The 16,899-nt window shown below is 50.7% G+C and overlaps 1 protein-coding gene and 1 pseudogene across 1 annotated transcript; both read right to left on the reverse strand.

Annotated features, from left to right (window-relative positions):
- Positions 1–458: 458 nt before the first annotated feature.
- LOC129640189 (polyhomeotic-like protein 2) lies at positions 459–10,821 on the reverse strand. Its single transcript, XM_055565412.1, is given in 10 exon segments — positions 459–560; positions 3,795–3,914; positions 4,202–4,278; positions 7,990–8,118; positions 8,547–8,744; positions 9,083–9,144; positions 9,478–10,317; positions 10,319–10,511; positions 10,514–10,676; positions 10,804–10,821. Coding segments are annotated over 10 exon segments (1,902 nt in total).
- An 893-nt stretch (positions 10,822–11,714) lies between these two features.
- LOC129639930 (melanoma-associated antigen B3-like) overlaps positions 11,715–16,899 on the reverse strand; it is a 92,001-nt pseudogene continuing 86,816 nt past the window's right edge.

Genomic DNA, 16,899 nt, shown 5'->3' on the forward strand with positions numbered 1-16,899 from the left:
ATCAGCAGGCACAGCGGGCCGGGAAGCAGGCAGGAAGTAGGTGATGCTGGAACCTGGAGAAGGGAAGATGAGTGAATGAGCTCCTTCAGCATGGAGGGAATAAGGCTGCTCTGCCCGTTTCCTTGAGAGCCCTACTCCAGGAACTGCTGGCCTCTTGTTCTTGGTCAGCCCATCCCCTGAGAACCCTGTGTAAGAAGTGAGAGCATGCCAGCCTCAGGCCACAGCCTGCCTGTGGCTGCCTCCAGTGACAGAAGATCCTGGGACTGGGGCCCTTTCTGGGTCCCTTCGTTCACACACACAACTGTCACATCAGCTCTTAGTGGGGCCGGGACCCCTGCCATGTGCTGCTTGAAAGGTGACACCTCAAAGCTCCCTGGGACCCATGAGAAGGAGATGAGTCATGGACACTGTAGGGGTGGATGGCACTGGCAGTTCTGGGGGCCTGCTCTGTCCTGAACTCAGTTTCCACCGTTCAGGGTCCTCATCTTGTCAACACAAAGGGTGTGGGCCCCTCCCTCCTGCCTCTGGTGCTGCCCCTTCAGGTGAAGAACCTCATCTCCCTTAGAAATGACACAAAGAAATGAGGGGCCTCAGCGGAGGATCAGGCAAGACTCCAGTGTTCGTTTGATTAGCTGGAAGGGGGGGCATGCTACCTTCAGTCCTCATTCGCGGTCCCCACTTTGACTCCTGGGAGGATCTGGGGGCTCCTTTCTCTCCTGGCTTGAGGACCTTTCTTCACAGCAAGGCCAACAGCTCCCTAAGATCGAATGGGGAAAGCCAGGGTGGCCTTACCTGGCCCTACCGCCCATGGTCTCTGGGGCCTGAAGAGCTGCAGCAGGAAGTTGAGGCCCTGTAATGGGTGCTACTCATGCAAGGTCCCCAGATTTTACTCAGGGCAGAGTCTAAGATTCCTTCCTCTGCTGACCCATTAGACTAAGGTGCTCACTTCCCTGTTAGCTGTGAGTGAGGTGCACTTCTTCAGGCCATGTATGCCTGGGGGCACCAAGGAGTGACAGTGCGAGGAATTCTGGGAGTTTCCCACAGTCCTCAGCATCTTCTCTGTGAGTCCTGGCAAATGTTAGAAATTCTCCCTCTGCTGACCTGAGCACGCTGAGGTTCCCAAGGTGAAAGAAAGTGTGAGCCACCTCTAGTCACCCCTGTCCCTGACATCTCTGGGATGGCAGCAGGAGTTGGACTCTGTGGGACTTCACTGTTCTGTCATCACTGGCCCCTTTCGTCCTCACTTGGATGTGATTTATGTTCCTCCCTTAGTCCACCCTGAGTTTTCTGGCCTCAGATCAAGGCCCACATCTCCCTGAGTTCCTGGGGTTGAAAGTGAGGGGTGACATCTGGCAATCTCTGCCTGAGGTGCCCCAGGGCAGACAGGGACTGGGATGTTGCAGGCCCCCACTGCTTTGGGTAGGTGCTCATCTAAGTCATCTCTCTGGGTCCTTATCATGACTCTGTGACTCCTGGCAAGACCAGGAAATCTCTGTCTCGATTTGAGATCTCTCCCCTCCTACTAAGGCCCCCATCTCCCTGAGACCCACTAGAAAGCAGTGACATTTTCCCGATCTCTAGCTACAGCTGTGTGTGGACTCCTGATGCAGACAGTCAGGAAGAGATTCTGCACTGCCCTCTGTTGTTGCAGGGTAGCTGGATGGTCCCTCAATTCTTAGGTCCTCTTCTGGGCTCCTGGTACTAGCTGCAAATGCTCCAGTGGTGGACCTGAACCCATACCCCCATCATCGAGGTTCCTCACCTCCCTGCGAGGCTCTGGGCAGAACCAAGTGGGGGCCATCTGGTCCCCATGCCTGGGTCTCCCAGGTCTGAGAGGAGTGATGCGACTATGTGGTTCACTCCCTTCTGGGTGGGGTTCTCACATGTTCATTCAGTGTTACCACTGTCACTCCTTTTAGGAACCGGGCTTCCTCCCTATGTTGAATGAGGCCTCACCCATCAGAGTCAAACCTGAATGTCCCTGAAACCATCCTTGGAGAAAATGAGAGGGCATCTCTGCCTGAGAGCTCTAACCTGGCTTCCCAGGGCAACGGCAGAGGTGGCACTCTGTGTGGGCTCCTCTGTTCTGGGGGAGTCAGTTGTCTCCTTCCTCACATAGAATTGGTGCTTCAACATCTCTCATGGCCTAGGACTCCTCGTTTTCTCCTAACCTGGGCAGGCAGACCTGAAACCAAGGCCCTCATCTCCCTCAGACCCCACAGCAAGAGTCAGGGGCACCAGAACTGGCCAGCTCTTCCCTGGGACCCCCAGGGCTGACAGCTGAGGCGGCATCAGATGTGGCTCTCTCTACCGTGTATGGATCTTCCCCTGGACTCCGCATCCTTCCTGGGACTCTGCCTTCTGCAGACCTGAGCCCAAGACCCTGTGAAAAGTCTTCACCTTTCCCGGACCCAAGCTGACAGAGTGAGCCACATTTCGCCAAAAATTATTTGGGGCTATGCTGCTAACCACAAGGGCAGCACTCTCGACCCCCACCCCCTGCCCCAGTTCTGGAGTCAGGGGCTCCCTCAGTCCTCACTCAGGATTCTGGCCTCCAGTTTGGGTAGGGTTTGGGGTCTTCCCTCTGCTGACCCGAGTCTGCATGCCCCAGAACAAAGCTCTCACCTCCCTGAGTGGCTAGAGGAGATGCTGGGGGCTCCATATCCAGCTACCTTGTTTGGGGATGCCCAGATTTGAGAGCGGGGCTGCTCCTCAGTGCAGCAATCCGCTTGGATGCCAGGCCTGCTGACTAGCACTGAAGGTCCTAGCTTGACTCCTTCTAAGGCTGAGACTCCTCCCTATGCCTCATGGGGTTACCTTATCTATCATTCTATGTCTTTATTTATTTACCTTTCAAACCCATTGCTTTTTATTATGTAACTGGTAGTTACATCTTAACCTTTCTCACCTCTTTCTCTTCTCCCCCACACCCCTAACCCTAACCCCCATCAACCACCTGTTTTTTCTCTCTTGCTTCTACAATTGTTGCTGTTTTTCAGATTCCTCACAGAAGTGAAATCATATAGCATTTCGTTTTCTCTGACTCATTTCTCTTAACATACATAATACCCTCTAGGTCCATATCCTTTTATATAAAAGCCTTTCTCTACCTGAACGCTCCTTATCCCCAACCCCCGCCAGCCCCCGCACACCATGCAAAAATGAAGGGTTCTCTCAGCCTGAATTACTCTATGGTAATTTGGACCCCTATGGTAGGGGTGCAAACCTTCCCATTCTAATGCCTAATGATCTGAGCGGGAGGGGATGTAATAATAACAGAAATAAAGTAAACAATGTAATGAGCTTGAAGCATCCTGAAACCATCCCTTTAGCCTACCCACTCTACCCTCATGCCACCCCACCCTCCTTTGTCCACCGCATCACACCCCATCCCACACTGCACCCCACCCCATGCAAAAACTGTCTTCCAAGAAACCAATCCCCCGGTGCCAAAAAGATTGGGGGCCACTACTGCGCGGCACTGCAGCATTGGTGGCAGGAATGGCTTCTGTGCAGCCACCACTTTGGAAGGAGATAGCCCTGTGAGCGCTGAAAGCCCCATCTTTTCACCTGTTGAGGGCAAATACCACTTCGAACGCATAAAGAGTCCATCCTCTTTCAACAAAGCCGCCCAAGCCGCCACTGACCCTCCACATGGCAACAAGATGGCCCCTCAGCCCGCAACATAGGACAGGGCATGTTACACTACAGATTGCAGGGGTGGGATGCGGTTGGGTCACTTTTCTTACAGGGAGGGGTTGGGAAATTCACTTCAGCTACATTCAGGTCCTCACCTTGGCTCCGGACGAGTCCAGTACACAATCTCCGCTGAACAGACGCTGCAGCCAGCAGTCGGGCTCCTCGCCTCGGAAGCGGAAAAGAGGGGCCCTGCATACATTCGTACGTGGGGTCTCCTAGGGCGGGGCAGGGGCAGGGGGCAGGGGCGGGGTGCTACGGAAACCCGGTAGCTCAATATTCATCCGTCCCTGGGTCCTCCTTGTGCAGTGTATCAGAGCCCAGGACACCTCCTTCTATGAACCCGAGTCCTCCAGCTCCCAAACGAAGCCCTCGCCTTCCCAAGTCCCTTGTGTCGGGAGTCAGGGTGCTGCTCTGAGCATCTCTGCTTATCAGGAGGGGGCGCCACTCAGTGAGCCTCCCTCGTAGGGGGAGAGACCCTCTCACTAGCACTGATGGTCCTCACCTTAAGTCCGGTTATGGTGAAGATGCCCCCCTCTGCAGATCTGGGGTCCGATTCTGCTAGAGGAGGCCCTGTCCTCCCTAAGATCACACAGGTTGAATGAGGGGACCACTCAGAAGTAGCTCTTCTGGGTCTCTCAGGGCTAAGAATTTACAGAAATGTGTTTGGATCCCTCTCCAGGGGTCCTGTCTAACACTCAGCATCGCATGTGACGTCCTCCTTGGGTTCAGGTCCGTCCCTCTGCGAAACAGGCTGATCCTATTAGACAAAGGCCTCACCTCGCTGAGACTTTCCAGACTGAAATCAACCTGACATCTGTGCCCAGCGCTTCCTGGGGACCATAGCATCAGTGATTTTCCAGGGCCTCCTTTTATAGTGTGTGCTACCATGAGTTCACTTTCAGGTCCTCACATTGACTCATGACGAATCCTGTAACTCCACTCTCTGCTTTATGAAGCTGCTTGTCCTACGTCAAGGTCCTAGTCTCCTGAGAATTCCAAGTGGGAAGTCAGGGTGATCCTCATGTGATCGTAGTCCATCAGGGCCTCTGAGAACAGACAGTGGGGATGCAACTCTAGTCCTTTCGGATTCCTTTTGCTCAACATACTACATCTACTACAACCTGGGTCTCTGCCTTCTACTCATCTAACATTCCTCTTCTTAGTCTTTGGATGACCACTATATTCAGTGGTGATTGTCTCCTCAGCCCTCCTTCATGGAGGTTCCCATATCAGCATCTGTCACTTGATTAAAGGCTTCTTGGGAAATGCATATTCCTACAGACATTGAACAGTTAACCTCTAGCAAATGTTGGAGAAAACAGGTCTTGGTCCCAAAAGTAATCTAAGATTAGGAACATGCAGCAGAAATCAAGGAACTCGGGAAAGATGTTATGCTGTCAGAGAAAAAGAGCTGATATATTCCTTCTCTTCAGCCAGATTAGGGTGTCTGCTTATTTGCTCAGTCATATCTGACACTTCACAACACCATGGACTGCAGCCTGCCAGGCTCCTGTGTCCATGGGGATTCCCCAGGCAAGAATACTGGAGTGGGTTGCCCTCCTCCAGGGGATCTCCCCAACCCAGTGACTGAACTCAGGTCTCCCGCATTGCAGGCAGATTCTTTACCATCTGAGCCACCAGATTTAGGGTAGTTTAAAAATCTTTACTTTCAGTACCCTCCTGTTGTTGGTCGAGTGGTTAAGACTCTGTGCTCCCAATGCAGGGGGCCTGGGTTCAATCCCTGGTCAGGTAACTGGATCCCACATGTCACAACCAAGAGTTCATGTGCCACAACTAAAAATCTCACATGCCACAACTAAAGAGCTTGCAGACATGGCAGCAAAGGTCCTGAGTGTCAGAGCTAAGACCCAGCACAGCCAAAAAATAAATTGAAAAAAATATTTTTAGTACAAACAATAAAATATTTACTTTCTACATAGAAGGATAGCACCAGATAATCTTGTAAGCCCTTGATCACTTGAGGGTGTCTGATTTTGCACATGCAGATTATCATATGGTTACTGAGCATTATCTATTTGTCTCCTTTATTTATCACTCTTAATTATTTTGGTTATGTGTTATGTGGCAGTATTGATGGGAGGGGAGTTTGGGGGAGAGTGGATATGTGTATATGTATGGCTGAGTCCTTTCACTGTCCACCTGAAACTGTCACAATATTGTTAATTTGCTATTCCTCAACACACACACACACACACACACACACACAAACTGTGCTTCCAGTGCAAGGGGTGTCAGTTCAAACCCTGGATGGGGAATTAAGATCCCATGTGCCGCATAGCAAATCAATCGATCAACAAAAGATCATCAAAGAAAAAAGTGATGGGGATCCATGAAAGAAATAACTGATAAGCTAGATTCCATTCTCTTTAAACTTCTGCTCTGTAAAAATACACCATCAAGAGAACAAGATGAGCCATAGTCTGGGAGAAAATATTTGCAAAAGATATATCTGATGAAAGCTCTAATCTAAAATATACAAAGAATTCTTAAAATTCATAAGAAGAAAACATCTAATAAAAAATGGACAAAAGATATGAACAGATACCTCACCAAGGAAGAAACACAGATGTCAAACAAGCATATGAAAAGATGCTCCACATTATATACCATCATGGAACTGCAAATTAAAAAAAACAAGCAGATACCACGACATGCCTTTCAGAATGGCAAACATCCAAAGGACTGAAAACACCAAATGCTGGTAAAGATGTGAATCAAAGAACTCTCATTCCTTGGTGGTGGTGATGCAAAATGGTAGAGCCACTTTGGAAGACAGTTTGCAAGTTTCTTAGTAAACTATACACATTCAACACTGCTGGTAGGAATGTAAATTGGTACAGCCAGTATGGAAAACAGTATAGGGGTTCCTCAAAAAATCAAAAATAACACATAATACTTTCCGCAATTCCACTACTATCCACAGGAACTGAAATCAGGACCTCGAAGAGAGCTCTGCACTCCCATGTTCATTGCAGCACTACTCACAATAGTCATGACAGGGAAGTTGCCTACCTGTCCAGTGACAGATGAATGGATAAATAAGTAAAATATACATACAATGGAATATCATTCAGCCTTAAAAAGAAGCTAACCTCTCTAGTCATGACAGCGTGGATAAATCTAGAGGACATTATGGTACAGTGAAATAAGCCAGACACAGAAGGACAAATACTGCATGTCCTTTACATGAGGAATCTAAAATGGTCTAAGTCAAAGAAACAGACAGTAGAGTGGTGGTTGCCAGGGGCTATGGGAGGGTGAATAAGAAGGAACTGTAGATTTAAAAAATATTCACAACCTAAAAGCTGACAGTTATGCCCAGCGAGGAAAGAGTGTGCCATTCTAGCGGATTCTGGGCATCATCCCACGTCAGAGGACTGTCACCCTGATTTCTTTTTTTTTTTTTAATACATCAGGGTAGGTATTATTCTGTTTTGCTTCAGTTACATACATCTCAGTACATATATGAGGGTGGGGAACAAACTGTCAGTCACGATCAAAAGTTTTGCAAAATTCTATGTAAGACATGAACATCAGGAGCCAATATATGTTGAAGGAAGCACCCTTCAGACTGAGGCCTTCCACCCAGAGTGAAGAGACAGCAGGGGTGTATTTACCTGTGTCAGTCAGCCCTGCCGATCCACCCTATCCTCTTTCAGGAGTTTCAGCTCCCTCTCCCACCTCACATACAAAGACAGACTCCGGCTGGGCCTGGCTTTGTCCTCCAGAAAGCGAAAGTCAAGGTCCAGCATGGACTCGCCAAGCTGCATGGGCCACAGTGGCCCACTCCCCTGCCCTGGAGTGGGGTGGGCAATATGGGGGTCTTCCTGGGGGACCCTCCCCACGCCCCCTCAGCCCAGGGTCCCATGCTGGCCCCTGTCTGGCTAGCCATTCCCGACCTTCTGTAGACCAGACTTCCCAAGTCCTAGCTCCATCCTGTGGGTGGTCAACTAGTCAGTTGTTTGTTTCTCCTCTTCCTCCAGGAAGTAGTTACATCTTAAAGGTTTTCCGCAGTTGTCATCAAGATGTGGGTATTAGTTCTTAAAAGGTCCCTGCTAATCAGTCTCCCTGGGCCCCTCTGTTACAGACTAATTGAGTGCACAAGCAGCCTGTGTTTGGAAGGCCCCTTCTTTATTCGAGGCTTAGGCAATTGCCTCCTGAGGCAGAGCCTCTCCTAACAGTTTGCTATTCCAGCATCCAAAGAATGCTCAGCTGTTGAGTGAGGCAGAGTTACCCCAAGGGCAGTGCTGGACACGGAGCCACACGCACCTGTGAGGGTGGGGAGCTCTGGGCTCTGCCTCCGGTGGGCCAGGTATTCCTGACGAACAGCGTCCTGTCTCCACAGCAGCAGTGGTGGGTCGGGGAGGCTCAGAGTTGAAGGGGCCCTGGACCCTTGCACTCCCAAGGAATACCCGTGAAGAACAGGTGGGATATGAACCGGGGCTGAGTGTGCCCTCAAATGACACGGCAAAGCATGGAGGATATGCTGTCCAGTTAAGGTGGTCGTCCCCCTACCAGCCCAGGGACCTACCCTCTCCCTGCCGGTGAAAAGTAGCTCTTCAGGATCACAGAAAGGCATCCCCAGGGGAGAAAGGCACAGAAGGAATGGATTTTACGTATTTGTTTTTTAAAAACAAAAAAAGGTTTAAAAAGTCCTTCATTTCCAACCCTGCCTGGGGGTGTGAGTGGGGAATAGAACGAACTGAGAAGGGCACCCACCCTCCCCTGGGGAGAGTCCAATTCTTCCCCGGGAGCCTGCAGTGTGCAGGGCAGGTCAGAGGCCGGCCCTTGCCCTTCTTGCCCCGCCTCCTCCATGGGCAGCTCACACTGCTGCCAGCAAGTTCCAGAGGCAAAGAAGTGTGGGAGCCGAGGCCGAAGGCTGCCTTCTTCACCTCGGCGGTCACTCCAGCTCTTCCACCCTTGGACGTTCTCTGGGCCCCACCACTGGGCTCTCAGGGTGGGTGGACCGGCAAGACCAGGAGGCTCAGCTTGGCCCAGCCCACTGGCAGCTTCCTTAATGCCGTCTGTGACACAGCAGGGCAGTCGGGGTGAGGGGTGTCACAGTGCAGGAAAGGGCTGCAGAGACACCACGACAATCTGGAAAGGAAAATCTCCTGCTAACCTGCATAGCTTTCTGATCCTGCCTCTGCACCGGGGCAGCCCTTTTTCCTATTCCCCATCCCAAGGCTGAGTGGAGTCCAGGACAAAGCACTAAGTGGCTGTTTGTTACAAAACACCTGGAGATGCCAGGGGGGCTCTTGGCCCGTCAGTCAGTCCAGGCTCCCACACAGTCACACACATAGCGTTAAGGCTGCTGTACTAGCAGGTGTGGCCACAGCAGGCCCAGCTTCTCTCCCTCTACCTGCAGGGGTGAGGGGGGAGAACCCTTCTGGCCGCTTCAGTAACAGGCTGAAGTGGGAGAAGCTGGCAACGGAAGAGCAAGCTGGGCCCCAAGAAAGAAGAGGAAGAAGGCAGGCGAGGGCTTCCGAGGCCTCTCTCCAGGCCCGACGGCTGCCCTGGGAAGTGACCCAACTCAGGTTGGGAGCCCTGACCACATACCCCCTGGAAAATGGGGGACAGAAAGAGGGGAAGAGAAGCGGGGCTAGAGTCGTGGGACTTTGGAGGAAGCCAGTGCTATCAAATATTTACAAGCATAAAGCCCCAGCTTCTGTGCCACCTACCTCTCTGCCCCTCCCACAGAAAGAAAGGCCCCTGAGAGCCACCAAGGAGGTCCTGAGACCTCCTCCCCAGCCACACCCCACAGCGAGGGCCCTTCCCTCGACCGGCCCTGCTCCTTGAGCATGCTGATGCACGTAGATCTTGAGGGCGGGCCCCAGCTTGATGTTTATGGGACTCATCAGGTGGTCCTCCTTGAGCAGCAGCAGAGCTTGCCCATCGATCTCCTGGGCACGGAACTCCTCTGCGATTTCCTGGCAGCCTGGCAGAGAGCGGATGAATTCGTAGACATTGTCCACATTCCACTTGGTGGGCTCACTTGACAGGAAGTGGTGTCCCATGCCCGCCAGGTCCTGCATGTGCATGTCAGGGAGCTCCAGGTCCCGTGGGCCTTGTCGCGGGCGGGAGGTGGACGAGCTGGCTGAGATGGGGGACAAGGGTTCCTCATAGCTTGAGTTATCTGAGCAATGGCTGGAGTCTTCCTGGCTGTGTGTTAGCTGCAGGGCAGCGGTAACTGAAAGGGGTATGGTGCCTGTTGGCTGCTTCTTGGTATCCTTGGTAAGTGTCGGCAGACTGGCTTTGCTGGCCTGACGGTGGTTGTAGGTCATGGCTCCCACCTTCTGCACCTTGCTCCGGTCTGAGTGGAAAAGCCCCACTCGTTTGGTGCACCCCACGTTGTACCTTTTTGCACAAGCCATGGAACAGATGTGCTTGGAACGCTTGAACTTGTAGGCAAAGTCCACCCGGCCACAGAGCTCGCACTTGAGTTTGAGGGGAGTACCCTCCTCTTTGGATTCTTGCAGATAGGGCTCCTCCATCTCTGAGTCAGTGGTGGTGGTATGGTCCTGCTGCAGAAGTTTCTCAGGCAAGAACCCCTGTGCATACTTCTTGAGATTCCCCACCAGCAGAGACGAGTGTCCCACCATTCTTGGGGGCAGTGCCGATGATGCTGGAGGCAGAGTTTCTGTTCCCTGAGGTCATGCCAGGGCTGCTGAGGTCGGTCAGTGCATGAACAATGCCCTGCCCTGTCTCTGTCCAGGGCCCGGCTGGGCCTGGCCGGGCGGGGCCTACGCAACCCGTCCGCCGGCCGCGGCCTCGCGCAGGGTCCCTGGCTGGGCGGGCCGCCTCCTCTCCTCCGGGAGCCTCTGAGCCTGGGCCCAGGGCTGCCGCGGCGCATCCGACTGCACCGGCCAAGCCGGCGTCCACAAAGGGCGACAGGGGCGCGAGGCCAGGGTAGAGGTGCGATCGGCGGCGGATTGCGTGCGTGCACGTTGGGCGCTCTAGGGCTGCAGCCGCCGTGGAGACCTCACCCTGATTTCTCAGAAACTCTGTGGATAGAAGGCAACGTGAATAAAACATCTAATCCGCACATTGCTTGCCTGCACCGGAAAAAGAGCTACAGGATACATTCCACGCCAGGTTCATGCGATTTCTGTCTGATTTACTCACAATCCCAAAGCACAGGGAGACCCAGAAAATACTGCAAGTTTGGTTCCCAACCCCTGAAGGACAGTCAATATCACAATTGAGTCACAACAAATTTTTGGTTTCCCAGTGCTTTCATAAAACTTATGTTTACACTATATTGTAGGCTATTAAGTGGGCAATAACATTATGCCTCAGAACAATATAGATATCTTAAATAAAAACACCTCTTTGCTAAAAGAAAAAAGATGCTAACCATTATGTGAGCCTTCACTGAGTCCATCTTTTTTGCTGCTGAGGGTGTGAACACTGCAAGAGGTATCAAAACATGACACACAGACATGAAGTGAGCAAACGGTGTTGGAAACATGGAGCCGAAAGACTTGCTGGAAGCAAGGTTGACTGACACAAACTTTCAATTTGGTAAAGAAAAAGAACAAAGAAAAGAAAAGCAGTACCTGTGAAATACAATAAAGCAACGTGCAACAGAGTGAAGTGTGCCTGTAACTGTTAAGGGCAGTTTCCCATCCCAGGCTTTGTCTTTAAACTATGCAGCCCACCATGTGAGAACCTGGTCCCTGGTCACGAATACCACAGCCTCATCCAGCCAGCCATGCACACAACTTATAATTACTTCCCACTTAAGGACTTATATTTTCCCAAGGCCCACCACTACCTTGCATCAGGGAATTCACATTTGGCTGCTGTCATGTCACCATTTCCTTTACTTGACAGCTGCTTCTCGACTCTGTAATTTTATGGTGAGTGACTAGATCTTTTTCTCAGCTCTCCAAGTACTAGCATGGAGCCTACTATGAGCAGAGGCTCTGTTCATGTTTAGGGAATAAGTGAGCCTGTGAGCATGAGGTTGAAATTATTAGAATTTAATTCTACATTTTGAATTAACCAAGTATATACTGTTGTTTATAATTTTGTAAAACACAGAGTACAAGGCATGAGGAATCCAAATACCATCTTACTTTTCCTATGTTTCTTGATCCCACATATTTTACTGCTTAACTTTTTCATATTTTCAAGGAAATAACATATTGCAATGCCATTTTGTCTTGAGCTGGCTTACTAAATAAGATGGAAGCTTCCCCATTTGCTTTACACAACAGAAAAACTCTTATCCTTAAGACCAATAAAAGTGTGACTGATGTCATTCATACACTTAGATTATAAGCTAGGTAAGCTTTCATTTATGAGCAGCATTAGAAAAGTAGAGACCTTAAAAACACAAGTTTATTTCTAAATTCCCCATACAGAACAGGAACACCAAGGTATTTTACACTATGAATCCTCAGTGACGTCCAGTCCTATACTACTTGGAACACTGACTACTCTCTTGAGCCACAAAGTGAAGAATTTGCCTCAGCTTAACTAGGTGTGGAAGGAACTGCTGGGGGAACACTGGGACATCCGCTAGCTTGGGCCCTCTCTTCCTCATCTTTCAAAGCCTCTTCATACCCAAAGTGGAAGGCACTGGGATCCAAATGGTTAATCCTGGCCAGGAACTCCAGGACTCTCATCTTGCTTGCTTCAGGGTGTGCTCTTGGACCCCACAGGAGCGCATAGCATGCTGGATCACTGCCGGGTGCTTGCTGATGTTCCAAATGCTTCAGCTGCACCAAATCTTGGGTGATGAGCTTCTTGGGCTCCCCAAATATGGAGTGCCTCTTCCCGGCATAGATATTCATCTTACCCACGAAATCCCAGATGTCTTCCTCTGTGGCGCAGTTGCCCTTAATTAAGATCACACCCAGGAGATTCATCAGGAGACCGGTCTTGGAAAAACCCCTGCCATGGTGCACGATCCTGTTGCCAGGGAGATTCATCTTGTGGACAAGGACATAAGAATGCTTGGCAGTGTTGTCTTTCTTCACGTCAATACCAAATACCACCTCCATCCTGTCAGAAGCACTTTTGAGGATCCTGAGGAATCAATTTTGGTACTTTTTATCAATGATCTTCAGCATATTTGCTTTCTTAATGGGCTTTTTCATCTTATACATGCGTAACAGGAACTGCACCAACAGACTTGTCTGCCTGGTTAGTGAGTGTTTTCCAGACCGCACATTGGAGAGAGGGGGTTGAGAGGAATTTCGCTTTTTTCCAATTTCCCCAAGGGCTCTTTTGGATGATCTTGTGGGAGAAACACCTGCAGGCACAGTGGTGGTGGCCAAGGGCCCCTGAGGACTCTTGAGATGGTTACAAGACCTAGCACTGGACTTTCCCTTAGCATCAACCCCAGGACCAGGACTGGAGGAAGATGAGAGTGCTTCCATGGTGGTGGCAGTGACCTGAGCACCCCTCAGATCCTGGGTGCCATGCTGAGCCTGGCGGCGTTTCTCACAGGTGTGGAGCTTAGCCTTCTTACCCCGAGGCATGGTGACTGTGGTCAGGACAACAGGCAGGAGTGCAGGTAGAACAGCACGTGATCTGGGCAGAGAGGAGAGAGGATGAGAGGGTGTGAGTGCCCGCGGCAGGGAGGCACCACTCGGCCTTTAAGAAGGCCCACTCTGCAGGTTTCCATGTGGGCACTGCTCTACAAACCCAGAGGACTCCTGATCTGATCACCCTGTCCTCTTGAGAACTCTGTCAAAATAATTGAGACTCAGGCTGCAGCCTGCCAGCCCTGCCGCCTGCTTCCTGGGGCTGAGGAGCAGTGGGCCAGTCCTTGAGGATAACCCCCTCTATTCTGGAGGGTGGGGGTCCTCTCGGTTCATATTCAGGACAATCATATCAACTTTCAGCAGGCGCAGGGCCCCCTCCTCTGTGCGGCTCTAAGCTTATACCCCAGAGGCTGGTCCTCATCTTCCTGTGATACCTGAAGAACTGAAAAGGTACCTCAGCCCAGTGTCCCTGGCAGGGGGCACCCACAGCAGTCAGCTCTAGGGAACTCTGTCCTGGGCTCACTGGGGTTTTCTGTCCTCTTTCAGGGTCTTTCCTTGGCTCTAGGTAGAGCCTGGGACACTGGTGTCTGCTGCTCTGGTGTACCTCCTGTCAGACAAAGGCTCTCACCAATCCCATACCATCAAAAAGAAAGGAGGGTTCACATACACCTGACTTCCATGCCTGGGCTTCTCAGTGCTGTGCGGTGGGTGGGGGTGGGGGATGGTGCTCTCTATTGTTTTCCCTGTTCTAGGGTGAGAGCAATCAACATTGTTCTTTCAGGGTCCTCATGCTGACTCCTCTGAAGCCCTGGGCCTCCTCCCTTGGCAGAATTGAGGCCATTCACATATTCCAACATCCTCATATCTCTGAACTCTCCAGACAAAAGTGAGAAGACTCATTCAGCTTCACAGATACGCTAGGTTTCCACTTGGAAAAGAGCCAAAATTTATGACAACTTACATTTAGAGTTGGTGTTCACCTTAGACCTCGTTCCGGTCTGGGTAGAACTCAGGACTCCTCCCACCGATAACCTGGGTAATTCAGCCTCAGAGCAAAGTCCTGAATTCCCCGAGTTCCTGGAGGGGCAAAGTCAGGATAAGACATAGATGAGTACCCTTCACTGGAGCCCCCTAGATACGTAGGTGCTCTGCTTTGTGATACCACCCCCAAATGGGGAAGGCCCCCCAGTCAGTACTTAGGGTGTTCAATTCACTGCAGTTAGGACAGAGGTATCCTCTATCTGCAAGCAGGGGCTACACCTGACCAAAGCCCTCCCATCCCTGAGCCTTCCCCAGGCAGAACTCAGTTTGATGGCTCTGCCGGAGCTTCCCAAGGCTCACAGCTGCAATGAAACTTAGTGTGGCCCTCTTGGTTATGGGCTGAGTGGCCCCTGCCTCAGTCCCAACTCAGTTTTCACAACTCTGGACCAGCGCTGGGAATCCACCTTCCGCCAGCCAGAGGCCTGATTGCCGGATAGAAGTCCTTACTCCCAGGAAACTGTAAAACGGAAGTCAGGATGACTCATTTCTGGCCATGGTGCACAGGGTGTCATATAGCTCGGGGACACGGGGGCACGGGGAGGGCGGGGGCACGCGGGGGGTGGGGTGGGGGAAAGCCATGGGAGGGTGTCCTATGGTCCTCATTCGGAGTCTCCATCTTCATGTCTATTAGAGTCTGACACTCCTCCCTTACCTGAACTCTGTCCACAAGCCTCCAACAGAGCTTCACCTCCTAGAGTTCAGCAGAGGAGAAGTCAGGGAATTGAGCGCATGGGTGCTGCTTTGTGTCACCATCTTTATTGCCAGTGCTGAGTTAGCACTCGGGCCTCTCCCCATGGCTGGAGTTGGGGCCTAGGTTTCTATTATAGAATCAAGTAATCTCTTTCATCTTACACAATCTCTTAGATCAAGATTTACTGATAATTCAGCCTAACAGTGTTGAGGGAACCATCCCCTGCAGACCATAGAGGTGAGACTTGGTGGGTTTTGCTTTGTTACAGGAGGGGCAACGGTCCCATGAGTCCACATCAGGTCCTCACCTTGCCTTCAGGTCAGTCCTGGGAATCCACTCTGGTTTAAACGAACACCCTGAACAACAATCAGAGCTCATTGCCACCAGCACGGAAGTTGGAGGGAGCCAATTCTGGTGATGGCTACCCTGTGCGGGATCTCTGAGGGATGATGGCAGGGGTGGGGCTTTGTGGGGACTCCATCGTTCAGTGTTCAGCGGTCCCTGGGTCATCCCCTAGGGTCCTCCCTGCACCGTCTGTCCGAGCCCGAGTCCCCTTACTCCATGGACTTGAGTCCTCCTGCCCCCAAACAAAGCCTTAGCCTCCCCAAATCCCTAGTGGGGAGTCAGGGCGTGTCTCTGAGCATCTCTCCTTGACAGTGGCAGTGCCATTCTGTGAGCCTTCCTCCTTGGTGGGAGAGACCCTCTCATTAGCACCCATGGGCCTCACCCTCACTGTGGTGATGGCCAAGACGCCCGCCTCTGCAGAACTGAGGTTTGATCCTGAGAGAAAAAGCCCTTCCCTCACTGAGACCACACAGAAATAAAGAGGCTTCTCATCCTTATAACTCTGCCTGGAGCCTCTGGGGTTAGGAATAGGGGCAGGGGTGTGTAAAGCCTCCTCATTTGTGGGTCTAGTGATACTTCTTTCTTCACTCAGGGACCTCACCATGGTCCTGGCCAGTCCTGGGACCTGACCCTCCAACCTGAGATTCTCCCTCTACTGAACTGAGGCCATTCTTCTTAGACTGAGACTTTGACCTCACAGAGAACTCTAAGACTTGTAATAGGGAATTACAAGTATCCTGTCTGTGCGTTCTAGGTTTGAGAACAAGTTTGGGCAGGTCTCTGAATGACCTATATTTTAGGGTGGTTGTTCCTCCAGTCCTCACTCATGTGGGCCCTCATTTTGTCTATCTCTTGGAATAATAGGTTCCTGGGGAACACCACATCCCTGCAAAATCTTGAGCAGTGTCCCTAAAGCAAACCTTACAGTTTCATGTTCCAGACTTCATGTGAGATGGGGAAAATGTCACAGAAGGCAGGAGGCAGGATGGGGTACGCTTCCAGAGAAAAATGTTGATCTTTCTGTTTCTGGAGGGGGAGGGGATTTAGGATGGGGGGGACACATGTACACCTGTGGCCGATTAATGTCAATGTATGGCAAAAACCACAATATTGTAAAGTAATTAATCTCCAATTAAATTAATTTAAAAGAAAAAAAAAACTTAGCCAGAGTTAGTCTCTTATGTGAATTGTTTTAATTGATTTATAGGCATACCTTTAAAAAATTGTACTTCACTCAACCATGCTTCACATACATTGTGTTTCATTACAAACAAAGTTTACAATAACCGTGCATTGAACATAACTATGGCATCATTTCCCCAAAACCGTGTGTTCACTTGGGGTCCCTGGGCCACATTTTGTAAATTTGTGAAATATTTTAAACTCTTCCCATATTTTATTCCTTATGGTGCTCTGATCAGGTCTCTGTTACTATTGTAGCTGTATTCTAATTTTAAATTAAGCTATGTACATTTTTTAGACATCTTCTACTAAGTGTACAATAGGATTAACAACTTTTATAAGCACTGGGAATCCCCCAAATTCCTATGATTTACTCTATGGCAATATTCACTTTATTGCAGTGACCTAGAACCCAACCCACCA

This window comes from Bubalus kerabau, chromosome X (genome assembly GCF_029407905.1).
Source record: "Bubalus kerabau isolate K-KA32 ecotype Philippines breed swamp buffalo chromosome X, PCC_UOA_SB_1v2, whole genome shotgun sequence".
Classification (NCBI taxonomy): domain Eukaryota; kingdom Metazoa; phylum Chordata; class Mammalia; order Artiodactyla; family Bovidae; genus Bubalus; species Bubalus kerabau.